This window comes from Rhopilema esculentum, chromosome 15, assembly GCF_057945365.1.
Source record: "Rhopilema esculentum isolate cy_ngs chromosome 15, ASM5794536v1, whole genome shotgun sequence".
Taxonomy (NCBI): Eukaryota; Metazoa; Cnidaria; class Scyphozoa; order Rhizostomeae; family Rhizostomatidae; genus Rhopilema; species Rhopilema esculentum.
In genome coordinates, this window is record NC_142829.1 from 3,215,946 (window position 1) to 3,243,534 (window position 27,589).

Here is a 27,589-nt window from a genome sequence, read left to right on the forward strand (position 1 = left end):
CTATTCGATTAAATTTTGTTAATCTTCTAACCAAGCCTGAAAGAGAATGGAGCTTTGGTTTGAACCAAGGTGGCTCCCCACATTCAGCTTCCGAAAATTGGGTATGGGTCTGCCATGCTTTCGCTCTTTCCCCTTTTTTCAACAAATGATTAAATCAGCTTTGCTTAGAATGTTTCTGTTCTCCGTAGTGGCAGGCAAAATCAGCAGCAGTGTAAAATGCATGATTGTTTTCTAGGAAATAACTCCTTTTTTGCTCTCCTCCGGAAATGATAAAATTGAATTTTCTGACTAGGAGACGTATACAACGAAGACGAAAGAGCGATAGTTGGATTGAAGGAGCGACGTTATCACGACAAAAGATTAGCGAGACTGTATGTGAAAATTGAGACCATACGACACTGCCTCCCAGTCAACCATTTGGGCCTAATGGTCTGCGTTTGCCATTTACCACGTTATGGTTCATATTCGCTTATCTATTGGGGCGACTCTTTTCATTTGTCATGCAAATAAGGTACTGGATTTTGTTTGTTCTTGTCGTCTATTTGGTTGCGATGAGAGTCTTGCCCTGCGTCATCACCCTGCGTTATAACATTGCGTTACAATTTCGATAACAGAATTACGACATAATCAAAAGAGTCATCTCTTGCAGGAGCATCATTGCCAAGGTAAGATGCCGAAGTTTTTAGCATTTTAAAGTATTAACCAAGTGGATTTGATTTTGCATTTTCTACCAACTGGAATTGTTACTTTTTTATGAAGCTCCAGCGGTGACGTTTGTTTTGTGTTATCGAAGCAAAGTACCTGTCACTGCAAAACACCGTGTGATAAAGCTAGTAAAACTTCTTTTCCGTGGTTGACATTGTATCTTCGCCATACGCGTTTCTCAAAGTGGGTGCAAAGTAAGTAAAAGCTTTTCTCAACATGCAGAAAGTTGAGCAAAAACAATCTGAAATCATTATCTGAAAATTTTTGGTTTTAATCATATTGTTTTATCTGAAAATCCCTGGAAATCCTTTTGTTTTTGCAGACATCTACGCTATTTGCAAGTGTGAACTGCTCCGTGGTAAGTATGGTACAGTTTCTCGTGTTCGAGGCGGATCTAGAGCAAATTTTAAGAGGGGGCAGTTAGTAGTGGGGGCGCTGAAAAATTTTCAAAATTGTTGACGAGAGTACGCTGTATACAACGATTTCAGATCCATTTTCGGAATAAATAACATAACTTTGAGATAATCCTTGAAGCAAATTAATCTATCGGTCTCAAAAACTTTTCCCCCTGATTCCTATTCTTCAAAAGGGGCGCACAATTTCCAAAAGAGGGGCGCCAGACTTGCTTCAACTCGTTGAAGGAGGGGCAACTGCCCCTAGTGCCCCCCCTTAAATCCGCCACATGCTCTTGTTATTGTGACCGCTAGCATTACTCTTAAATGGGGCTCTGCTTCCTTTATCAAATCAGACTACTTATTATGAACTTCTTTTTATTACTTTCTTAAATATTTTCTTGTTCACAATTCAAGTTTGAAATCGAAAGTAGAAGTTGTTAACATTGCATTTGCATCTAAGATGATCAAGTTTCAATTTTTGTTTTTGTAAATTAGGGCCCAGAGATAAGTGGTCAATGATGCATACAAGGATATTTTAGTGAAATACCAAGCCAAAAAAAACTGGCCAATCAAGGTTTTCGCTTAAAATCTTGCAGCAACTGATGTTTACATTTACTGGTGGAATTTGAGACAGCAGGTAGAAACTTGAAGTATCAGGTAACCAATCTAGTCTGAAAACACCTGCCAAATGCAAAAAGGCGCGAATAATTCTGTGTTTCAATATCTAATCTCGGTAACGCCATAATCCCCCGGGCAATTCCCCCACCACTTAGTATGTTAAACAATTCACTAACGACTTGGTTTTAACAGAAAATAGATAATATTAATATTCTTTATTCTGTGCGCAGATATCAGGGCAGGGTCTAAAAGTTCGGTATGATTGGGATAAACAATCTTGGTTGCTATGATTTCCTATACATTGTATATGAAGAGACAAATAGAAAAGGACATTTATCCAAACATAATTAGAACCGATCTTAACATAACGCCATGACAAAAGGGGTGTCAGGGACGACACCCATTTTGGATCACGCTCTATTTTCCCTGTGGGAAATATTTTCTCCCGTAGGAAACATCCCTTGTCTCCTAAGAAATGTCATCCAATTTACCGTTGGCAATGAATGCAATTGCCTAAAACTTAATTTTAGAATTTTGATATTAGAAATTTTACGTGTGTAGAAATCACGAAAAAACCTATATATAATGAAATGCTAATAGTAAAAAATTTCAAAAGCTACAATTTCATGAAATCTAATGCAACGAGCTGTTGAAGTTACAAATTATTCAAAAAAGTTTTTGAAGGGATGCCATATAGGGGATAGCAAGTTCTAATCGATAGGCCAAGTTTTTAGCTGTTTAATATTATGGACTATAAGATAAGCTCCCTTTATTTGATGGTAAATTGTTTTCGAAGTGATAAGTCAATTCTGTTGGCTATATCTTTCTCGCTATTATTAAAAGAAGCTTTTCTAGCATTGTAGAAAGTACCAAGAAACTAAGGACCGTAATCTACAAAATTATTGACAAGGTGATGATAGTCCATGGAAAAAACGTTTGGTCCTTTGTCTCAGACTACAATCCCGGACACAATTGTTGAGACAAAATGCAATTTCAGCAATTTTTTACTTTATATCGCCCCTATAAATTCGAATCCCCCTTTTCCCCAAATCAATGTTGGATTTGTAGTTGGAGTTGTAGTTCTATCATTTCTCCTTCAAAATCATGCATTTTATATTGGATTGGGGGAGGAGAGAAAGTTATTTAAAGAAATTTAAAGAAAAGTGAAATTATAAGCTTTCCTTGAAAAGTCTCAGTCATTTTTGTCCGGAATTGTAGCAATGTAGATAATGTACATAATCCCCCCCCCTCGAAGTTTTCTTTTCAGATCTGCAAGAATCTCGAAGACCGACTTCCTGACAAAATGGGAGGATTAGTACTCCCATCCCCCCAGTGGCTCCGCCACTGCTCATGGCTAGACAAGAATGAAAAAAATATACCCTTGCTCGTTGCACATGCCCAGATGGAGGAACTCCCCGTGATACACACTTGTTGTCAGGATCTGGATAAGAGTGTGGTCAAATTCAAAATTAGGATAAATCATCTGCTTCTGGGTAGCATTTTGTTGCAAGTATTCCTGTGACTCTCTGGTAACCAGGGTACCTATTTGCCCACCCTAAAAGGGCTAAAAGCACCTGTTGTGATCCTGATTTTGTGTACTTGAACATAGAATAAATCACTTAACTGACATATCTCGGAAATGAAGTTGCTGGCAAGAATAGGGAGTCTCTAATTAGCGCAAGGCGATTGCAACATGACTGGAAGCAGTGGCAGCATCAGCCATCCGAAGAGGGGGGGGGGGGGGCAAAATAAAAATTATCGGAACCAAACAATTGACTGGAAGCGGGGACTTCGTTGCGGAGCCGGAACTATTTTCATCAGCGGCTTATTTCTGTTTTCATTCAGTTTCAGATTGCATTTTAAAAATGGAGAGATTCAGCCGTTCGATTTGCTTCTTTGTGGCATTAGCAATTGTTCTCGCCTTGGTACAGAAAGATTGTCGTGCAGACGATGATCAGGAGGGTGATGCCGAAGAGGAAGGAGATGATCTGGACGGCGATGGAAGTTTGAGCGGCCGAAGCAGTTTCATGTCTTATACTAGAAGACGATATTATGCCCAAAGACGAAGGTTTAGCTTCAGAAGAAGAAGGTACATTATTTTTCATCGACGGCGGTATGCATCTAGGATCTATAGAAGAAGATACGTTACCCGGCGAAGGTGGATCACCGTTTGTCAAATATCATGTAAGTTTATGCAATCAAAATTTTCCTTTTTCTCAACTTTCTCCGCCCACATCATAATTGGCTATTTTCAATGCAAAAGAAGGGTGCAACAGGCTTGTCATTTACGATTGTGTTGTGTCACCCCTGCAATTAATGGGCATCAATTAAGTGTTTACAACGACATACTGAATATAACTGCATTAGCAAGGGGGACAAGGGTACATAATTAACCGTCATACAGAAAACTTTGCTTTAAATTTATTGAAAATTTTTTTTATTCTTGATGTGCACGAGTTAAAAGGTCTGTTAATCGGCTATAGTACATCCCAATAAATGCTTGCATATAAAAGCCCATATGTAGCTTTTCGACTATAGTGAGGTCCTTAAGTGTCAACATTGATTTCATAACGCAAGCATGAAATTTTGAAATATTTATGATCGAAAAAAACTCGTACCAAAGTTTTCTCAAGTTTTAAAAAGAAGCACATAGAGTTTCTTGTAGAGGTGTTTTAATGAAAAATTGTGCAAGAATTCAAGCGTTTTCTGAGTCACGTCAAGAATACCCAAGACACTGAAATTACTTAGTTAGCAAGTCTTGTCATACAAAAATTTTAGCGAAACCTTTATGCAAGATCCGTAAAATCTAACGTGTCCAGTAGGCCTGGTGTCGACCATATAAGATTATGATGATGACTTTTTCTGTGCAAACCATTGCGAACAAATCCTGAGAAGGAGCATTCAGCTCAACTTATTGACAAACAAAGATCACGGTGTGATCGAACCATGACGACAATGACGTCACGTGGCTATAAAAATTTAGTTTCATAGGCACAGTCAGATTCTTTCTCCATCATGCGTAGGACTGAAATTCTACGGCAAACAATCGCTGAACCACTCTATTGTTAAATGAATAAAAAGATAAGGCAGTTCGAGATTATTCTGTGATTATGTGGACATTTGCTGGTAGCTTCGTTGAAAGGTGAAATGAAATTGTTAGTGTTAATCGGTGTGTTGGTGGTATGGGTACAGATTGTTTTGGAAGTTGATGGTCATTGGTGGGGACGGCGACGACGTCGACGAAGGAGAACTGTTCCCCCGCCAGAGCCAGATTGTAATGTCAGTGGTAAGAAATCTTTGCTTAATTGTTGAAGTTTTAGTGCATTAAAACCTCATTTGGCCTAAACATAAACGGCGAAACATGTCGTAAACTTGCTTCCGTTCAACCCAATCATTTGGGAATGATGACCTGTCACGTCATTTTATCGATATTTTCCACCGATCAGTGATATTTTCAAACGGATTGATGGTTCCTCGGGAAGGAGTCGGTTGCTTTGTTTTCGTTTTTTTTCCGGGTAATTGCGTCCTTTACATTTTACTTCCTTGAAATACGATATCGTCAAATTTCCTTTACTATATGCGAAATTGAAATCTATTTGATCTGTCTATTGTCAAAGAAGTGTCCTCCCACTTTAGGAAGTCAGCGAGGAAGTTTTTCTGTTTTGTTAGCAACTAGTTTCCATAACTAGTTTTCCCAGTAAAGAATAATTTCTAACAATCATTTCTTAAATTAGGTAATAACTGAAAGGATTGAATAATTGTGTTTTTGTTTTGATTTTATTTAATTGGATTTTTATACTCATACCCTGACAAACCCCACTGCATACATTTTGGAAAATAGAATGGCAAGGTGATAACGTAATGAAACTTTTTAAAATTTGCATGGAACATTTATCCATGATATATAAGCACAGTGGGTTCCCAAAAGTTTTATTGAATTCTGAAGTCAGGTAAACTTATGAATCTAGGATATCAACTTGCTTTCAAAAATTAAAAACCTCTTTTATTTGATCCAGAAAATACAGTTCAGGCCACACAGAATCTTGATAAAAGTAGGGGGATAAACTGAACAGGAAGAGGCTTCACTAGTGGTCCATTCCTTATTTGTTTACATTTCAGCAAAAATTGGGCAGGGGGCCTATAAGCCACCCAGCCCCTGCTGCATGGTGCCTGCAGTTTGTGTGCAAATGATTTTAAAAGTGGTGTATTTTTGCACCAAATGAATTTATTACTTTGAGGACAAAGAACCCCTAGTTTATTCTCTATGTCTTTTTCTATGAGCTGTTTACTATGGAAAAATTATTCTGCTGCTATACTAGTTTTGTTCTATTTTGGACCCAACTTCTAAATCAAATATTTGTCATAAAGTAAGACTATAGACAACTGGGTTGGGTTCCATGCTTAATTTTTTTTGCTTATTGATTGCATGACCATTAAATACTTCAGAAAATTATCAATGACAACTTAACATTGAAAATTATAACAATCCTATTGCATTCCTGCATAACTCACACACTGCTTAAACAGAGAGTCATAATTAAGAGACAGTCATCTGAAGAGAAATTAATAACATTCATTTGTAGATTTTAATGCTAGTTTCAGGAATTAAAGATTGCTAATTATGAAATTAGCACTGATGCATAAATGTTTTGTTACACTTGTCAAGTTTATGTTCCCAGACGCCTAATAAGCTCTAATATTCCTTCCAGTGTACTATTATTCTTCCTCTATCTCTAACTTTGAAAGGCTCATTCCAAATAGGCAATACTTGGTTTCTTTGCAGTGGCAGCAGTAGTAGCAGCCAACACCATAGTAATGTCCTTTGGTAGAGAGGGATAGTTTTGCATTGATTATGTTTGAAACAAAATTCATTTTTCTTTATCTGACCATTCTCTCTCTCTGTTACTGAAACAAAGCTATGCATCTTAGACTTGGATCTATCATTTAACTTTGAGTTTTTTTGACTTAATGCTCTCATCAAATTTTTTCGCAAAAGTCTTTTTAGTTTCTTTTTCCAAAGAAACTGCTTTAGCAATTTTCCCACTTTCATGTACAATTCATTTCAATTATACTTAATCAACATATGTACAATTCATCTCAATTATACTAAAGTTCCATGTCATTGTTGGATGATTATGGTGAACATGCTGGTTGTTATGTTATCAATAATGACAATTGATACAAATAAATTGATACTGAAGATAGCAAAGCCTTTCTAAGGGTATGAGGGAGGGAGGAAGGGTGGGAGGGAGGGATGGATGGAGAGGGATGGAGGGAGGGATGGAGGAAGGGAGGGAGGGATGGAGGGAGTTAGGGAGGGAGGGAGTTAGGGAAGGAGGGAGGGAGGGAGGGAGGGAGTAACCCTTTTGCTTATATAAAAGACAGGAGAACAGCCTGTTTTTTTAAAAAATGCGAAGTAACTGAGACATAAGGGGCAATTGTCTCTGTAGTTAGCATGTTAAAAAGACCTTAATTGGTAATGATGATGAGAGTTTTAATGGTATTGATGAAAGATGTAATAAGCTTATGATCATTGGTGGACAGCTGGGGGCAAGGAAGAGGTCAGATCAGGGTTGTGTGGAGTGGTGGGTAGGTGTTTGGGGGTTGGTGGCTGCAAATAATTGCAAGATTAATAAAGTTAACAACTCCTGTAGACTTGATTAAGAAACTTAATGTAAGCGGCTAAGGATAAAACATTGAATTATTGTGTGCATCCTCAGACATGTAACAACATACAAGAAAATTTTGTCTTTAGTTTAGCCATGCATTTTTTGCTTTAAAAGCTAAGAGAATTTCATAATTATTGGTTGTTTTATTATTGCTTGTATGTTCATTACATTGTAGGGTGGTCATCGTGGAGTGCATGCAGCCCAAAATGTAATACTGGAACACAGTCCAGGACCAGAAATCTTCTTGGTGGACCAACTACATTTTGTAGACGACCTGCTCTCAGTCAACAGAGAGTATGCGGAGAGCAAAATGGAGGATGTGGACATTTTTGTAATGCAGTTAATGGTGCCTGTTCATGCCATTCTGGATATTCACTTTTAAGTGGTAAATGCTAAAATATTTTATATAGTCCTAAGTCTTAAATGTCTTAAGTTTTACTATATGTGTCCTAAGAGCTAAAATATTGTGTTGGCAGGAGCTGTAGGAACGATACTTTGCTTACCAACAGCACTAGAGTTTTAATCTACTGTGAGCCAAGCCAGTTTTAAGTATTTAAGCTAGGGATACCCAAGTAAAATCATGTCGGCTGTTGAAGGCTGGGTAATAATATAACATATTATAATATAGTATTGTTTGTTTGCAAGACCCCTCTCTATTGGAATTTGGTCCCCTTTGCATGTTCCAAGATCTGTTGGCATTGTTGCTAAACTTTTTCAGGTGATTGTAGGTATTAAAAATTGCAGTCTGCTGATCAAGTGTCTCTAGTCAGAGGATTTTGTTAATAGAGCAAACCTCCTAACACAACTCATACAGTGAGCATTGTTTAAGCAGACAAATGGATGCTTAGGTGAAGGAGCTAGACATTGGTGGGGCAATGCAAGGGTTACAATTTGACCCAGAAAGTATGAGGGGCATAGGGGCTCAGGCCCTCAATCAGCGTTCTTATTGGAAAGTTTGTGTTTTCTTCAGATGATTAAAACATATTTTATCTGCCAAAAACCCATCCAGGATGTCATATTGTTGCAAAATCGTGGGCCTGGGCCCCTTAAATGAAAGCTTCAATTTCTGTCACCGATTTGACTCAAGGCAGCTGCCCCCTTGGCCCCCATGTTCTGGCATCACTCATTATAGTCAATCAATTTTAAGTCACACTACCAGCTGCAGCCACATAGAACATGACCAAATATGCAAAACTATTTAATTACGTTTTTCTACAAATTTTCAAGCAACTTTTTCTGACTCTAACCATAGCCTACTGTACAAATAAAATCTATCGAACTACCTGTTAGTGATATTAGAAATTGATAGAATAAACTGAAAATATTTCTATAAAAGAAGTTTTACACAAATTAACAGTGCTTTACAAATATAAATCAAAGTAAATGAAAATTATATGCATTTTCAATCCATATTAAAGGCATTTAATGTTCATTGTTTTGGGTAATAATAAATGAATAATAATACATATTTATAAAGATAATTCTTTAGAGGACAATAATGTAATGCTACAATAAGGGTTAAGTAGGAAGGGGCCCAAGGTTCCTGCCCCTGGGCAAGGTATGGTTCTCGACGGCCGTTCTTTCACTGTAACAAAAAGTGTTTGTATCTTGACACAATCCGAGTTTTATAACGAAGGTGGTTTGATAGAGAAGATTGTCTAACCCATGAAGTTGTTGACATCAGATAACTCACTCTGAAGAGTATGAATCAGAAATATCATGCTGTCGTTAATTTGCAATTTTTTTCCTGTTAGGTATTTGTTGCTGGTACCCGCAATTCATTTGCTGAAAAAATGTTTTTTGTTGTTTTGTAGTTCCTTGTCATCTTTTCGACGTTCACGATACCTGCGTAGAGAGCTATTGATGTGTTATAGTTTTTTGTTGCTGTCTTATTTCTGTCCTGATAACCCGGATGTTAGCAGGGGAAGTGCCGTAGTGTAGGGAGGGGGGCGGTGATCGCAGGCAATAACTGTATAATAATGAAAATTGCTTATGTTTGCCAGGGTAAAAGGTAAGGTACCCATTCTTGTACTACGGCGTGCCTTTGTCAATCCACCATAGTAAACAAACTACGCTCTTTTTCTCTTACAAGAAACTTTTATAGCTAAGACACAGGTTGGAAAGTGGGGGGGGGGGGGGGTGGAAGGAAAATTTAACACCTATAACAACAGCTTTAGAATAAAGCTCAAATTGGTACCTAGAGCTTTCTATCCTAGCAACCAGAACCAAAAAAAAATTTCGAGCAAGGAAAAGAAATAGAAGATAGTAGCAGACGATCGAAGGAACGGAGGATTGGAGGTCCCCCTGCCATCCCAAAATCTGAGTGAGCCATTGTTCATCTTTGAGTTTTGAAGAGGGCTACTTTCGATGCTTTCTTACTATTAATATATCAAAATTATTTGTCTTTTTCAGATGGTAAAAGATGTCAAGATATAAATGAGTGTCAGACCAATGGAGGGAGAGGACCATGCTCCCACACTTGTCATAACACTGCAGGCAGTTATAAATGTGACTGTCCGACGGGGTACATTCTTGGAACAGACATGAAAACTTGCCAGGCAAAGGACTGCGGAACACCATTTCTCAGTCACTGTCATGCCCCCGTGTATACAGACCATGTAGGCATGGTTTGCCAGAAAGTAGCCGCCAATTGTCCCTTGGGTACAAGGCTCAACGCCCAGTGCCATTTCAACTGCCCTACAGATTTTGGCATCGCAAAAATCAATGATTTTACTTTGCCTTTCGCAAAAGTTGTGCTTAAAGAAGATTTCCAGAATGTTGTCACTTCCACAACCTGTGGCCTGGACACGTCCGGTAGAGCTGTTTGGTCGAATGCTTCAGTATTTCCCACTCACTATTTTTGCAGGAGAAGAAACGACCCTCCTTCAAATATCTTGCTCTCAAAGACAACATTGAAGGAACATTCTTCTGTTGGAACTGTTGTGGGGTCCCTGTCAGTGACAGTCCCCATTGAAACAAATGGAATTGCATACAGTATGCAGCCTTCAGCAGGGCAGTATTTCTTCCAGATACAGGGAAATAGGCTTCTAAACACGTGGGTACCGCGATGGAAAAACCTACAAGGTTTGCAAATTAACAACTACCACATCATAATCCGTGCGACAAGCCCCGGTCTTCCTCCGATGTGGCTTGATAAAAACTTCACCATCACTGTGACTAATGTGAACGACCCCCCTTACTCGATACGCATTTCAAACAACAGCGTTATGGATACAGCTACCCACGGCCATGTTATTGGGGTGTTGTCTGCAATTGACTATGATGGTCCAAGAGGCAACTTACCATCAAGTGATTTCGTTTGGTCGCTGATTGAAGACGACAGAGGCCGTTTTGGTTTGCAAGGACCAAATCTGGTTGTTGCTGGTGCTCTTGATCATCAGGCACATCAGTATCATCGCATTATTGTCAACTGCACGGATAAAGACCAGACGAACCCACGTTGGGCGCAAGCAACTATTGTCATAAACATCATTAACACCAATGATTCTCCTAAGAATGTGAGGTTTCAGGGGCACAAATTATATGAGAATGCAAGTATTGGCTTTGTCGCAGGTGAATTCACAGCTTATGACGAGGATGGAGACAAACTGACGTTCTCTGTTTCGCAGAGCGATGCAGACACGTTGCGAACTTTCGAATTAGGGCCTACCATTTGCTTTAATTCTACGGTTAACTCGGTGAGACACAGTCTGTGTAGGACGAATTTGATTTTAAAGGACACTGTTGACTACGAAACTAAGAACACATATTCAGTAAAACTAACAGTTGCTGACCCAAGCGGAGCCTTTAACCTGAAGGAATTCTTGGTTCACGTGATAAATCTGAACGAAGCCCCGACTGGCATTACAATTTCAAAGAACTATGTGCTCGAAAATAGTCCTGCTGGTACTGTTGTGGGCCAGTTAGCGGTAAGTATAAGACCTCAAGCACATACAGTTTGCTTTTTTTAGCTAAAGCCCACCTACCAATCATGATTACGACCGACAGTAGCTAGGAAGATGAAGTATAGATAAAGATAGAGTAATTTAACTACCACACATGGATCACTCATTGTTTATTGAGGGAGGTTTTGAAAGGCATTTAGTATTCGGATAAACGATCCTTATTATGGACAGTTTTTTGGCGGTACAGAGCTTGAAAATGGCTTTGAAAAAGCAAACGTTTTATAACATATTGGCTCAAAGCTTTTTCGTTTGACGCTCCTCAGAGCATAAAACGTCATAAAAATGGTCCAAAGGAACACAATTGAGAATATATATCAAGAATCTATTTATCAAGAATCTAATCACTTTTTTCTAACTTTCACTAGTAATGAGACGAGGCAGAACAAAATTTCTTACTCTCATCAGCGTCAAATGATTCTAGTCTGTCTGTTAGACCATGAACCTTTAATGAGGTTGTAATACGATCACATGATATGCTTTCCCAGTCTTTAACAAGCCAAAAAACATTTTGCTCTAACTGTTCTGACTCAGAATTACTTGTTTTCAAGATCCAAACTATGCATTGCATGGTCAAGTGTAAATTTATTTCAAAGGCTATTTCAAGCTGACCTCTGGTGTCTTTAGATTTTAGATGGGTCTTTCATCTGTTTTCTAATATGGCACTTAAAGCTGTTCCACACTAGACTGACATGACTGAGGAAATCCACTTGTGGGATTACTAGAGAGCCGGGATTAATTTTCAAAACGAGGGATTTTAAGAGAGATGGGAATATCAGAGGGAGCAGGAATACAAAGGACAAAACGGTACCTTAATTGATTTGAAATTTTGATTTTCTAGATTGCGGATCCAGATGCATCGCAGCGATCACCCCAAGGACATACTTGTGTTGTTAGTCCGTCGAGTCCGTTTTCAATCCAGGGCTTAAATCTTATTGTGTCTGGAAACCTGGACTACGAATCGAAGGCATCCTACCAAATCAACATTACATGTATAGACAATGGCGTCCCTCCACTCTCAATCTGGAAAAGGTTTATCATTACAGTTCGTGGTAAGTCCAGTCTTTCAACCTTTAGCATTATATTCCGACTGTTTACGAGATAAGATTATAAGAGCGCTGTTCCTACTTCCCGCTCCTTGAAAAAGTGTCGTGCTTGGTCACATTTTGCTATTACCCAGCCATTTTGGGTGCGTGACGTCATTTTGAGCGGCCTATTTCAGAACTGGTCAACTTTCATCAAAGCATCAACACTGGTTCACGAATGAAGCGAACTCTAAGGAGTACTGGGCGAACGATATTTTTTTACTAAGGATTTTCAATGGTCTTGCCTTTGCGATTTTCCACTAAACATCACCTTTGGTTGCTGAATCTCCAATATTTGGATAGTTGGAGCCTTTTTGTATTCTTGACGCAGAACATTTTGGGTGTAAGACCTGGCTTAGCTGCTGCATTGACAGTTTTTTTTCTGTCAAGCAATAAATTAAAACCTGGTGGCAACTCAAGAGAAATTCAAGGGATCGAGTAAAAAATCAAGCTCCTGTCTCTCATAATGCTATTTTCTGTGCTATTTGGTGACAGGGATCATGCTCCTCAATTTTCGGGGTTCTTGTTGTGTCTGGAACCCTTGTCTACGCTCACTTTTTTGATATGCTGTCAAAAATCCTTTCCCTTTTATGTTCTTGTGCTTCTTTTGCTATCAGGTTTCCCAGTTGTTACCATTTGTGTTGTTTGTCCTCTTTTCAAAATGCGAGGACGTGATGAGCAGACAAGCTATCACCTTCAGATAGTGTGAAAAAGCTTAAGCTCAAATCTTTATTTCATCTCATGTTCAGAGCCCTTTTCAGTATTTCTAGTTTTTTTCAAATATTTTTAGTATCTAGTATTTTCGCATTCACTTTTTCATACCACCAAGTTAAAACAATAGAACTAAGATGACTTGCCTCCGTAAAGGGCATGCAAAAGCCAAAGTCGGTGAAGGAGAAGTGGTTAGAAACCGTACTAAAACATGGTGAAATTGTAAGAGCAACGACTCTTTCATCTTGTCAAGACTTACTCTTGTCAAAGGTAGTCTTGTTTCGGACAACAGAGCCCGTTCTGCCGAAAAGTCGAGAAGTAAATCGAGGGGTTTTAGTTAGACTATCTTAGTATTATCATTTTTTCTTGATACCACGTATCCGGTCGTTTTTGACAACGTACTTGTTTTTTAGATCAAAATGAAGGACCCGAATACCTGACTCTTTCATGGTCATCAATACCCGAAAATGCGCGAATAGGATCCGTTGTTGGTAACCTAATGTCACGCGATCCAGATGTTAATTCCGGGAAACTAACATATCACATCGAGTCACCAGTGAACTCACCATTTGGAATATCTGGTCAAACGAATAGCTCACTTGTTACAACTCGGCTGCTGGATTTCGAGACGCAAAGTGAATTCGATTTGCTAATCAGCGTCACTGACAACGGAGGATTGTCTCTTGAGAAGTATTTCAAAATCAAAGTTACTGGTTAGTATTGTCTTCGTGCTCCATATCCATCGAATGTTGTTAATATTAGTGTCCTGACAGCCAATACACGTGTCATTTGAAGTGCATGTCACTAAAACATGTCACTAAAGCGAAGGAAAAGTTTGCCCTAGCGAAGCGATACGTAGCTAACTTAACAAATTTAAGATATAATGTTTGTAGAAAGAGGAAATTGGTTTCAGTATTATAAAGTTGCATTTGAAAAAATAAATCTGCCACGCCTGGGAGTGTAAAAGTCAGAATAATAAAACTATGGCATATGAATAGTTATGGATGACGAAAGTCAGTCAGAAACCTGAGGACACGACTTTTCAGGTTGCCCAATCAGTGCCGCTTGCCAATAGGAAATTTTTCTTAATAAGTCCAAGGGCGCAAACGAACTCCTTCTGGTTTCACAATACCATTTTGTTTTCATTTTTATGGAAATTCGACCGAGCTCTGCTAATTATCCAAAACATATCGCTAATATGGTTTTTTGCACAATCTGGGTTCTCTTGTAAATCCTGTCCGAGGGCAGAATTTTGGTTTTTTTAAAGCGGCAAGACCGACAAGCTTTTTTTCAGGGGAAAGTCCTGATTCCTATGTTGGAAGGAATATGCTGTTTTATTCTATCCTACGATTTTTAGGTTGTGCATCCTAATTAAAAGAATCAATTTGGCACGGTAGGAATGCAATTTTTTGAAGGGCTGCCCTTGTATGATGAACCATACAAATATTGATAGCAGAGAAACATTTTATGGTACACTGTTTAATCTGAGCTTACAACTAAAAGGAAAAGTTGCCGATCCATGGTAATTTTAGATGAACTTGGCACTATTGTGGACTCTATTTCTCCTAAAAAACTCGAGTCTCCTTCCTCATTATTTGTCGAAACGGCACCATCTAGATTGCCCTTTTCAAGAAAGATCTTTTTTAGTTGATCCAATTCCGAGTTCCGCTTAGACTTAAAACAAATCATGAGTGCACTTTGAACTAAAGTTTTAAAAAGGTTTTCCCTTGATCTCCATTGGTTGTGTTTTCTTTAGGCAAGCAGCAATGATTAGGCAGCCTCTACAGTTACGTGATCGCATTTCTGAATGACCTATTTCTATCCACAACTGGTTACTAATATGTTCACTGGCTTTGAATTTTTGATCATTGTTCTGACCTTTTATACTCTGAAGAGTTTCGGATGAACAGCTTAAGCGTTCCTTAAAATGTTTGCTTTTTACAAAGCCATCAAATTTTGTATCACCAAAAATTGTTTACCAAAAAGTTCTTAAAGAGCACATGAACTGTAAATTTTTATTTCAGAAATCTATGAAACAGGTTCTTATTAGGTTTCTCGTAAATTTTTTAGGCCAAATTCTTTGAAAAAGATTTTGAATTACCAATATATTTATTCTGATCATATCTGCAATACTCGTTTTCTAACATACGGAAGACCACGATGCATCCTTTGTTCCTCTAATAGCCACTTCCATTCCTATTTTCAATAGAAAATGCTATTCATCGATAAACCCATTGTTTTAATTTAAAAAGTTTCTCTTCCTTTTCCATATTTCCTTTTATTCCAAGAAAACCATCAACCGGTATTGCTTTGGGACTGCTTAAAGAGTTTGTGACCAGGAAAGATTAGCAAATAAAAATAACCCAATCACTGAGACTTGCGCATCATACATTGAAGGTCATCACATGAAAGTTTTTTCCGCAGCTATTTCGTATGGAAATTCGCTTTAATAGAAGTCCATAAGTTGTTGCAAAAAGAGAATTAACGTTTGAAACACGCTACATTGTCCTTGGTGCTTGTTTTGTGAAAACAATCGACGTCTTGGAATTAGAGCTTTCAAGATAAAAATTTCTCTCACTGCAAAATTTGGTTCATCGAAAGCTTTAATTGGTCGAAAGATTTATTTATAGATAATTGGCCTAAAAGGGTTTGTCGTGAAGGGAAACGGCCTCTTGTGAAACAAAACAGTTAAATTTCGGATTATCTTTAAGTTGTGTTTTATTTATTTAAAGTTTGATTATTTAAGCATTTCGGGACATTTGTTCAACTAGAAACTTGATAAGTAACTTGTGTATTGTTTTCTCCCGTAACAGATATCAACGAAGCACCCACAGATATCATTGTAGTTCCCTTGACCCTCCCTGAAAATAGCCCACCAGGAACATGGATCGGTTCCATAACAGTGCTAGACGAGGATTTCAACTCAACTGCCTCTTGCCGCATCGTCAGTGGGAACACCGATTATTTTGCTGTGTCAGCAATGCACCTCGTAGCGGGCACAAAGAAAACTGACTACGAGGCTCTGGGATCAATGAAAAGCCTCGATGTGAAATTGAGATGCACAGATGCATACGGGCTCTCTGTTGAGAAAGTATTTCATGTTCAGGTTACAGGTAACGATTCTCTGAAACAAACCATTACAATAAAACCATTCACATTGCTTTTTCAGTACTTAAATGTCAATGTTACTGATTGAAATGAGCTACAATTTACGTCATGTTAATTATAACTTCGTCATAAAAAGAATTCTATAACTGTGTGAGTGAGTGAGCATTGCCAAATTCCTTTTGAATGAGGGATTATCTTCTTTAAATACTGTATCTGTAAAAGGTATGTTATCAGAGTCTAGATTGAAACACCCTATCGTGGCTGGAATTTGCAAAAACCTCCTTAACATTTTAACAGAGGAAAATGCATTTGATTTATTGTGTATATTTATTTCTTTCGTCAACAGCAATAACATTTCAGTTTTTCAATCGCAGCCTACCAATATTTTGCACTCTTCTTTTATAAGAACGAGTAATTATTTTCTGCCTAGGCTTGCATTTCTTATTTTTTAGTGTTTTGGGGCTCGGGAATTCTTAATAATGCTCTTATTCACACATTGATTTTTCTGCCTTTACATGCAATAAATTTTTACTAAGAACATTAAAAACAGTTTTGCTTTGCATTTTTAGTACACGATGAAATATTCTCTGTTTGTTATCATGATGGATAAATTTAAGATAACACATTGTTTTTTTCTAACTTTCAATCTTAGGCTAAGCATCTTCTTACACTAGTCTTTTTTCTAAAAATCAAGCCTCGGTGTTCTTATTAAGTGTGAATTTAAAAAGTGAAGCATTTTTGGAACTTTCTCCTCACAATTGATGTCTGTCGACATGGTTTCCAAAAGTCGTGGTCTGGTATTATTTTGAATAGAGCCACGTTGCCAATGAACCCACAAGGTTTTCTTGTTGTTTTTTTTTATTTTTCAATTTTTGTAAAACAACATTCCTTAGGCTAATTTCTAATTCCTCAGTTTTCTTGGTATACTTAGAAACTTATTTTACATTGCAAACATGGTTGACAGTTTTATTTCTTCCTTTTCAGATGTAAACGAACCCCCGACAGATATAAGAGTGACTGTCCGTACTGTATCTGAGAACCAAATCAATGCTGTGGTAGGCCAAATTACAATTCAGGACCCAGATGTTGGACAAAGTCATATGTGTAGTGTTGTTAATAATGGCACAACGGGTGCTTTCTTCGAGGTTGATAAGGCCACATTGCAAATCAAAACGAGGCGCCCACTGAACTTTGAAGGATGGCGTCAGTATGCTTTAACTGTCAGTTGCTCTGATGTCGTTGCTTCTGGTCAAAGTCAGTTTACAGTATTCAAAGATATTGTCGTTAATGTTACAGGTATCAAATGCTTCTTTTATTTAAAAAAAACTTCATTTTTGCCTCGTGATTCCAGTAAGGCTCAGTTTGTTTTGTCAAATGCAGAGATTGAAATTTACGTTTCTAGTGAGAGTCGCGTGACAGGCTAAAAATGCTCTGAATTTTTAGAGTTAAATTTTCTAAATAATCCTCTTTTGATATGGAGTTAAAATTAATTTTTACTTTTAGGATGGATGCTTATTTTAATGGGGCTTATACTAGGGAAAGGGGGGGGGTTGTAAGTAATTTGATAATGGCTGTGAAAAAGCAAATGTTTTACTGCATACTGAAAGCTTGGCTTATTTTTATTTATCTCTGTTTACAAACTTGAAAATTACAATTTATTCTGCTTTTCCAGATGTCAATGAAAGACCATACAATCCGTGCCCCCAACAAATTTACGTCGATGAAGCTGCCTCTAACGGCTCTGTTGTCTGGACATTCAAGCCACGTGACCCGGACAATGAGGAGTATGATACCGGAATTAGCCAAAACCAGACCTCGCTGCAGCCAAAACAAAATCTGATTGCGGGGATATCTTCCGGTGCCCCAGCATTGCCATTTGTTATTGCAGATGATCAGTACTTGGCTAAAACAGGGGTAAGTCTTATACTTTTTATCTTGTATGGTATTTCAGATACTTATTTTAGAATGCGATATGAAATCGAATTAAATAAGGTAATACAATATTTTGATGAAAACTTGAAACTCCAAGGGAGCTTTCAAGAATAAAAATAGACGAATGTTGGTGTTAGCGGGGCTGAAGTGAAAGTGTTGGGAAGTTTCAAGGGGAATGCAAAAACAGCTATTTAATAGTTGTGTCCTATTCAAAGATGTCTACTCTCATGGTGTGTATCTCTTGAAGTTGAATGAAGCTGATTTTCAAGTAGATATAAAGCTTGAACCAGGCTATGAAGAGGGATTAACATTAAACCCTGGAATTTTTATAAAAAACTAGGCTCTTCCGGGTTTGAAAATACAAAAATGTAATGGTTCTAACCAGAAATAAAAGTGCTCTTGTGATGCTCTTTAAACGAATTTAAGCACGGTCTACATTGCAATATTTAAATCTTTACCCGTAAGAGAAATTTGGGGTAGCATCCCAATTAACTACTCCAAAACTTAGTGATAAAGTAAACAGAAATCTCAAAGATCTAGAAACCTGCTATAATGTCATTTTGAAATATTTAATGGGGCCAAATTACAGTAAATTGGGGGGTGCAAAATGACAGTAGATTAAAGTTTGAAATTGTCAGGCTTCGCACGTTTGATGGTCATGAAGCCAAATTCAATCACTCAGCTAACCTGTCCTTTGTTTTTCTTTAAAGGATTCAAAACTGGACTTATGAATATATTATCTTTTTAGAAACTAGACCGGTCGAAGCAGTCTACTTACAACGTGCCACTGAACGTAACAGATGATGGTATGCTTCTGCGGTTACGCAATGGAAAGTATGAGCGGTACCAGGGACATCGGATCAACGTAACGTTTAATTGCAAGGTCGAAGTTCTTGGTAAGTTCGCGCTTTTTTTAATTTCTTGTTCTTGCACTGATTGCAACCTTTTGTTTAAGAGGAAAATCTTGAATACCCAAGAATACCCACACAGAATGACTATCACTTTTGCCGGAGCCCCATCACCCTAACCATCGGTAGCTGTACAAAAACTCCAATTTGCAGACGGCGAAACACTATTCCAGCATTAGGGTGTGGGAGGGTATCTCATTCATCGGGTAAGACCCCCCCCTTATTCCGACTTTCCCGCTGATGTACGTGCTTTTGTGTGTACAATTGATGGACTTTTATTTGCTACCCTCGATTTTAATTAAAATACAATCTTCAGTGATTTCATGTGTGAATTTATTTGCCTTAAGCCTCAGGGGATCAACGATTGCAGCTTGACATAGCACTGTCTTCGAATACAATCTCAGAAGATGCTCTTAATGGCACCAGGATTGGCACTTTATCAGTGATAAACGGCAAACGTGGCTCGACATACCAGCTGAGGGTGATGCAAGCAGAATCAGCACCTTTTAGAATTATACGCAGTGACCTCATTCTGGTCACAGGAGCTCCACTCGATTACGAGACAACCAATTCGACAGGTGTTGGTATAATTGCCGTGGGCTCTGATGGAACAACTGTGCAAAGATTGTTTCTCATTAGAATTATAAGTAAGACTACCCTTTTTTCATTATGCATTCTCTAGTGAATATTATCCTCTTAGAGCTTTGAAATTTTAGTCAGAAAATGCAGGAGCATATACCCCGAAAAGAAGGGCTAAATGCAGGTACTTGATCATGGAGTAAATAGACATGGATCATCATGTTGGGTGTGCTCTTCGTTTCTCTGAACCCTCCTCACAGGAAAGCAGTTTATTATTCGCGAGTTTGGAATCGCTTTGAATTATGTTAATACCTCCTGTAATTCGGCTGCTGGGGTTCATTACAGGGGAATGGAGGGGTCTTGAATGCTGAAATTAATCGATGAAGAATAACTTGATTTCAAGTCAGGCATTTGTGGACCAACTAACGATTTGGTAGACTCACTGTAGATTTATTCACTAACTCATTAAATATTCAATGGGGGTGTCACAACCCCATAATACCCTGTAAGATACACTGCTCAATTCCTATATCTATTTTTTGTAGACGTTAACGAAAGACCAGTCAAAATGTGCATTTTGGGTAACAAGACTGTTGTCGAGCTGACCAATGCTGACCAAATAGTCGGACAAATATTCATTGAGGATCCAGATCATATTGAAAGCCGAGGAATATGTAGCAAGCCATCCCCTTCGCTAAGGCAATCGCAAAACTACAGTTGCCAGATTGAGTCGAACTTCATCGATGTCTCGGAATTGGCAAGGATTTTCTACATTGATCAGAGTTTGAGACTACACGGAAACACAACATTTGACTACAGTGCCAAAAAGCAATACTCACTGCCAATTATTTGCAGAGATATTCAAAAACCAGTGCACCTTATAGAGAAAACTACGGTGATCAACGTTCTGGGTGAGTTCAGTGAATTCCTAGAATTGTAATAAGCACAAAATTACTTTATTTCAAAGAATTTTAGTATACTCTTGGATCCCAATACGAATAAGGGGGGGGTCCTAATACGGGGGGGGGGGGGGTGGTTGCTTGTGTAAATTTGGTGTAAATGGCTACCAAGCAGTGTTGTTAAAGGAAGAATATCCGTAATCATCGAGATGATAGTTTCAATCACTACCAATCCCTTTTAACAGAGAGCTCAACCAGACCAAGGTGGGCATTCACACTTTCTTCAGCCAGTGTCGCTGAAAATGCAGCAAATGGAACGGAAATTGGCACATTGAGCATTATTGATGGAGGGAGTGACAGTTATAGCTTCAAAGTCACAGATGACCGCAAACCGTTCCGAGTTTTCGGAACAAAGCTCGTTCTTTACACAAGTGCACCACTGGATTACGAAACGTCAAATTCAACAAACATTGTCATTGAGTCAAAGAATTCAAAGGGACTGGCGGTGTCAAAGTCATTTACAATTCTCATCACAAGTGAGTTTAATGACGTTTGCCAAAGCGCGCGTTTTTAAAATGTGATTTATTTTCATCACTAATTTAAGAGAAAATTCGAGACTATCAGGGCTCCCTTTGGTCAGAATTGGAATAATTTCCAAAGTTGTGAAAATCAAATACCCCGAAAGATATATATATTGCTTTTTGTGTTCGTTATATATAAACGTATGTAGAGTTGCAAAATAGTATTGTTTTCTGTATTACATAAAGAATCATGCATAACATCATTGGGTCCGGTTTCTTGAAAAATAATAACATTGTCTTAACCCTCAAGAAAAATTTTCATTATCTTAAAACAGATTTTCTGCGAATAATAAATTTTTGTTTCAAAGGAAACCGTGATGAAATTGTAAATATAGCATGGCTATGTAATCATGACACTTTTCAACTGATTTTTTGTTCCTTTAGTCAAAGTTTTATTATGAATTGTTATCGAATCGTGTAGACCCTGATGTATGTTTTTTGGATTTTAGACATCAATGAAAGACCAGTAAACATGTGTTTGGCGAATGCGTTGTTGGTCATTCCTGAAAAGTCACCAACCGAGAGTGTTATTGGACAGATTGTAGTAGAAGACCCTGATCACCCAGAATCAAGAGGTCTATGCAAAAACGGTGCTAAAATCATCGCAGAAGACCATACTTACAGCTGTGAAATATTCTCTAACACTGTGAATTTGAACGACATAAAAAGCAAGTTTTACATCGACCAGCAATTCCGTTTACATAGAAAGAGCGATTTCGTTTACAAATCCCAGAGCGTATACAATATTCCTGTCATGTGCAGAGACAAGAAAAAACCTATATTCCTTATTGAAAGAACATTTGTTGTCAGGATAGAAGGTAAAACGAAAACATTATCTATAATTCTTTATCTTAAATATTGTTTATCTTATAGAGTTCCTTTGATGGACATCGTGCTTCAATAACACCTCAAATTTCTCATTTCATATAAATTTGGATCAAATTTCAAGATTTGCTTCGAAACTCCTTGTTTCTCTTTTCTTTTTAAATCAGCTTACGAATAAACGGAAGGATTCACTAACTTTACTTTACATGTCAGTGCATGTCAGAGACACCAAATTGTAACCCACGTTGGGCACCAATGTAAGCATCTACGTGTGGCCTGAATTTTATAACAGTAATTTGCCGTCCAAATGTCCAGCTACTCCTGTTTGCTGGAATTAATCCAGTTCGCACATTTATTGTCTTTTCTAATTGTTTCCTGGTCATAATGAAATCAAGACCATTTTCTCCACAGAGTGGCTCTTCACCTGGTCGCTAAAAACTACGTTATTTGTTTTAAAAATTGAATTATTTACAATATATATAAAAGGTAATTAATTAAAAAAAAGTAATAAACAAATTCATGTCAAACTAATGTTGTTCTAGAAGTCTTTTCTTTGCATTTAAATTACACCATCTCGTCGTTTTAATACGACCATTGCTCCTCTCCCTGCAGCTCCATCTTGCCCAACATTGTACAAGTTAGTCAACGGTGTATGCGTTTGTGAGAATGGCATGTCCGGACCGAAATGTGACACGGATCCATATATATGCGTCAAAACCAAATGCGCGAAGACTGAGGTCTGTGTGAGCCACATCAGTGCTACAAAAAGGTACGGTTGTTAATCTTTGAAGGTAAAAAGTTTTTCGATTATAAAAAATAGTGGGAAAATGCAAATTGGCATTACAAATCACGTGATTTTCAATTTTTTTGGTTCTGTTATAGAAACGTTTTTTTCCCATGTATTGGCTACACAATATCTGACCCGAGAATTTATTATATCGTGTTGGAAATTTAAATTCCTTCTTTGCATTGTTTTAGATATCTTTCATTGAAATTGTCTACCAAAAGTGTTCTTTAAGACAAGTTTTATTGATTTCAGATGCATTCCGCGGTTGAACCAAGTTCCAATACTGCTGCAACTTCCCTTCACCATTGCGTCACAGGTGCAAAATAAATACAAAATCGAGTCATATGTTGAGTCAATATTCGAAGGAAGAAGGCCTGCGGGACAGACCTTGAATTCAGTGTTTTCTAAAAACGGTAAGACCTTAATGTTTCAGTCAGGATAAGAGTACATAGTATCGAGAAAATAACGGAAATGTTTTCTAAAAGGTTTTGACAGGCGGGTGACGATAAGAAAATCTTTTTTAATAAAGTGACGGTGTATCTTTAAGCTTGTGTAAATGATGCTCTCCTAGCCTATATTGTAGATTTTCTCGAAAATATGTAGAAAATCGCTTGGATAATGATTTTTGCCAAAGAGAAATTACAGGAAAACGACAGATTACCAACTGAGGTGTTGTGGAAAATCTTTACTAGAGTTGAAACCTGAAACTTTTTTATCTTGACCTGAAATTCCGATCAGATCAAACTGTTTACATGGTAGCGTTAAATTCAACAATATAGTAAAAACTGAAAGTTCCAAAAATGAAAAAGAATATAAAAACGCGAAGTTTCGAGCATGTACTCGTTATCAAGTCAAATTAGATACCTTGAAATTCCTTTCAGAATCACAATTTGAAGGAGACAAATCGAATTCTTTCGTGCAGTCAACCTTCTCTACTTTTTATCCTATATCAAATTCATAAAATTTATGTAATTTATAATTGAACTCTGAATCGACTTTGGAAACTTTTATGGTGGTGGAGAGGGGACGGGGGTGTTGTTCAAAGGGGGTCTGCGGCTACCTATTGAATTGAATTTTTATTTTTGCACTACAATTTTATTTTTATGCTACTATTCTAAATCAAGTTTTTAGGGCACAAATTTTACATAATTCTTTCAAGTTTCTATCGATGTTTTATAGTTATAAGTCGGCGAAAAAGAGACATACCGAAAGATGTTTACGTTGAAGCTGCTTCATCACAAAGAGTGCTATCATTCCACAGTTACATGATTTTTGTGGCCATGGATCCAAACTCTGGTTACGAGGCGTTATCTGGAAGCAGTATGTGTGCCTTGCTCAATGGTACAGATATTCGTTGCGTGAACGAGGAAGACTGTAAGCTCTTAATCCAGGCTGGTATTGAATGCCCCTATGTGTTCCCGGATATTGGCAAAAGTGGGACTGGTAAAAGGAAAGCTGAGGATGATCAAGGCTCATCGCCAAAACCCTGGGTGATTGGTGTTGGCTCTGTCGCTGTCATTTGTGTTGTGGCATTTTTGCTAATTTGTTTTGTTATAAGGCGAAAGAGATCAAAACGGAAGGTATCTTTTCTGCTCATCTTTTCACTCATTCTTTGTTGTTGTCTGTGTTTCTTATTCGAGGGTCAACTTGAGCTGCCTCTACTTGATTAAAGAAGTCTCTTAGTTGGTTTAATCCATGAAATGAGGCCTAGCCTGGTGCTAGATTAAAAGTTGTTTGTAAAGTCAGAAACAACTCTTCTTAACTAGCAGCTTTAGTTCTACTAGGCTCCAGTTTTATCGTTTACTGTTATTTGAAAATGTTTCACTGGCATTATATCCATTTTGTTACTGTAATTATAAAGGTAATTTCTACATTCTGCCAACTTTCTTTTCATCTTTTTCTACACAGCAGTGTTTTAGTTGGAAGTATTCTTTGGTTCTAAAATAAATTGATATTCAAATAAAATGATTTGCGCTGATGTTGCAAAATCTGTTCACCATGCGCAGAGCGCAGAGTTAAAAAACTGACAATAAGATTTGATAGTATTGGCCTATACAGGAGATTTTTGAATTGAAGTTAGTCTGTCAAAAAGACAAAAACGACACGATCATTTGCTATCTTCTTTTCGCCCATTTTTACTTATGATTACTTTCAAGCTTGAGCAGGTATCTTGATTATTCTTAGTGCTATTTGAAACCTGTCCTTTACATAGTGCCTGTACTTACCTTTCGACCAAAAAAAGCTCTTAAATAGGCAATCGGAGCGATGTGCACGGACCGAATTCAAATGTTAGCTGCTTTAAACTATTTCGACAAATGAATACTGATTGATACGAAGATGCATTATCTTTGCAGTCTGATCAACCAGTGGTGTTTCAAGAGCTTGAAGGCAGGGACATGTACGGCTTGGCGAATCCGGTTTATTCGGGTGAAACGGTTTCACCTGAAAATTCTCCTCAAGTTATTCCATCCAGAAGGGGGCTGCAACCTCTTGTAAATAACAACCTGAATAATCAACAATCTAGCAAGAGGCCAGCTAATATAAAGGTAAGTCTATTTGGCATATTTGTATTTGTTTCTACCTAGCATCCGAAGGTAGTTTTTAGTACACTGAGAAGCTAGGCTTATCGAGCAGTGTCCTGGTCCTTCCTTTCGATGTTACCACACCTCGTGATTTCTGGAACTGCAGAGAGCTGGCGACTCCCCTCACTCTGAGCGAAGTGTGATCATGTAAGGGACTTGAACCCCAGACCCTTAGATCTCTAACGACTGCACCATCAATGCATAAAACTTCCTGCATACGTTGAATATGTTTATATTGTAATTATAAGTTCCAACCTGAATCTGAATAATACTTTTGATTTTAGATGTAGGAACTCTTTATACCAAGTTACCACAGCTCCTTAATTTTGCATGCTTGTGTTGAATTTGGCTTGTTACAGGGCATTTTTCTTGTTGAATTCTTTTTTCTATAGTTTATTTGTTTTTCACATAAATTTTGAGCCTACCCCTCCCTTCCACTGTCGATTAGCTGTTTTTTGTTGCAGAATTCATGTTGATTTACCTTTCTCATTATAAGGCTTCATCTTGTCAATTCATTTTACCTTGCAGAGGTTCGAGAATCCACTTTACAAAGACAAGCAACGACTTGGAAATTTGGACTTGAACAACCCGATATACGATACGAGCTCCAACCTGCAGCCCCCAGGGCAGACAAACGAGCATCTTTACGAATCAGTTGGTAAAAAGCTGGGAAAAGAAGCAGTCAATGTGCTGGTAGAGGAGGAGAAAATGAAAGCTAAAGAAAAGGGCCTTGACGAAGGAGTCGTAGCCCTCCCGGAGCCGAAGTATGACACATTAAAGGAGAATGGTTATGCTTCGTATGAAAAGCCAGATAATCGTAAAGTTGTTTTGAATCCGAAAGGAAAAAGCAACAATTCCAATTGCTGAAAGTGTTTTAATCGATTATAAGCTTAGAGCTAGATCTCATGAGAAATCAACCGTTTGGCAGTTCCAAGAACAAGATAAGTATTGTATTGTATACCGATTGATTTTCTCAAAGTAAAATATAAGGTACAAACAGGTGTACCAGCTTTTTGCTTGCAACGCTTTTTATATCATAAATCCCCGATAAAGCTTTCCAAATTAAGCGCTTTAGACTAAGCGCTCTATGCTTAGTGCTCCCAATTTGCGTCCCCTTTAATATGCGTCCCCTTGAATGAGCGTTAAGTGTATGTAAAGTTTTTATTTTTATTAAGTAAAGAAAAGTTGAAAACAGCATTTACGCTATAATTTGCGTTTTAACCTTGTTAATTAATGTTCACGGCGTTTTCCGAAATAAAGTTCAAACCTTCTTTCGATATCACTTTTTTAACAAATGTTACCCGTGATTAAGTGCTCCCTTGAATAAGCGTCCCTTGGGTAAGCTCCTCCTTGAGGAAGCTCCCCCTTGAGTAAGCTCCCCCTTGAGTAAGCTCCCCCTTGAATAAGCTCCCCCTTGAGTAAGCCCCCTTTGAGTAAGCTCCCGCTTGAACAAGCACCCCCTTGAATAAGAACCCAGACAAAATGCCAAAAAAATAACGAACTTAGGCACTTGATCCAGGATTTACAGTGTCAAGCCCTAACAGTTGTAATCATGTCTGCAAAATTGTACTATTATAGAAAATCTAAGCGAGTTTTCATTGTAACTATTTTTCGGTTATTCAATTGTTTGAATTAGGCAATGGAGACTTGTTGACCATCCCTGCTCATAGGGCACAATTATAAAAAAACTTAAGCTCTATTGGACGAAAGCGAGCTTTGAAAACTGTGGGAAAAGCCTAACTTTCATATCGCTGGAAACTAAGTGTCTTTCGAAATTCTAATATAGCAAGAGTTTTATGCAATTCTTTCAATCCTTTTTTCAAAAAGCTCGTTCTTGAAAGAATCTCTTTGCAGTTTGACCTGCCATAGCTTCAAAGGGGCTTCAAGCAACTTCAAATTTCCCTTTTACAAATGATACTCTCTTCAAGGCCTAATTCCTGTTTTTACAAGGTAGGCTGTTGCTGCTAGAAATCCTCTTTTGGCATTAATTTGTCAGCAGAATCCCCGCAAATCTTCTTGCTTTTGTTGAGCAACAGTGGCTTTTTACACAATCAGAATGCGAGAATGTCAGTTTTTAGTGTTCTCGGTAATTTATTTGTATAGAGTTGCCTTTATAGTGATATTTAATGACACGTTTTGTAAATAGTGTTTTGCACAACTATGTTTAAGAAAGTTCTGAAGCTGTTTTTCCAAGCACTAGCAATAGTCTTCCAGAAAAGTTTTCCTTTTTCATGCCTTGATCT

At 37.8% G+C, this 27,589-nt stretch overlaps 1 protein-coding gene across 3 annotated transcripts; it reads left to right on the forward strand.

Moving 5' to 3' along the window:
• Nucleotides 1-214: 214 nt before the first annotated feature.
• Nucleotides 215-27,589, forward strand: LOC135685795 (protocadherin Fat 4). 3 transcript variants are annotated; one of them, XM_089112621.1, is made up of 20 exons: nt 215-665; nt 1,028-1,063; nt 3,564-3,902; nt 7,563-7,772; nt 9,800-11,316; nt 12,191-12,401; nt 13,559-13,858; nt 15,959-16,258; nt 17,238-17,549; nt 17,926-18,167; nt 18,934-19,081; nt 19,441-19,740; nt 20,218-20,583; nt 20,817-21,107; nt 21,602-21,970; nt 22,590-22,746; nt 23,017-23,177; nt 23,944-24,344; nt 25,119-25,310; nt 25,875-27,589. In XM_089112621.1, exons 3-20 carry the CDS (start codon nt 3,584-3,586, stop codon nt 26,211-26,213), a joined length of 6,135 nt encoding a protein of 2,044 aa, XP_088968747.1. In that variant the 5' UTR covers nt 215-665; nt 1,028-1,063; nt 3,564-3,583; the 3' UTR covers nt 26,214-27,589. The 3 variants fall into 3 exon arrangements, with proteins under 3 accessions (XP_088968747.1, XP_088968748.1, XP_088968749.1); XM_089112622.1 differs by lacking the exon at nt 1,028-1,063; XM_089112623.1 differs by lacking the exons at nt 215-665; nt 1,028-1,063; nt 3,564-3,902 and adding an exon at nt 4,492-5,004.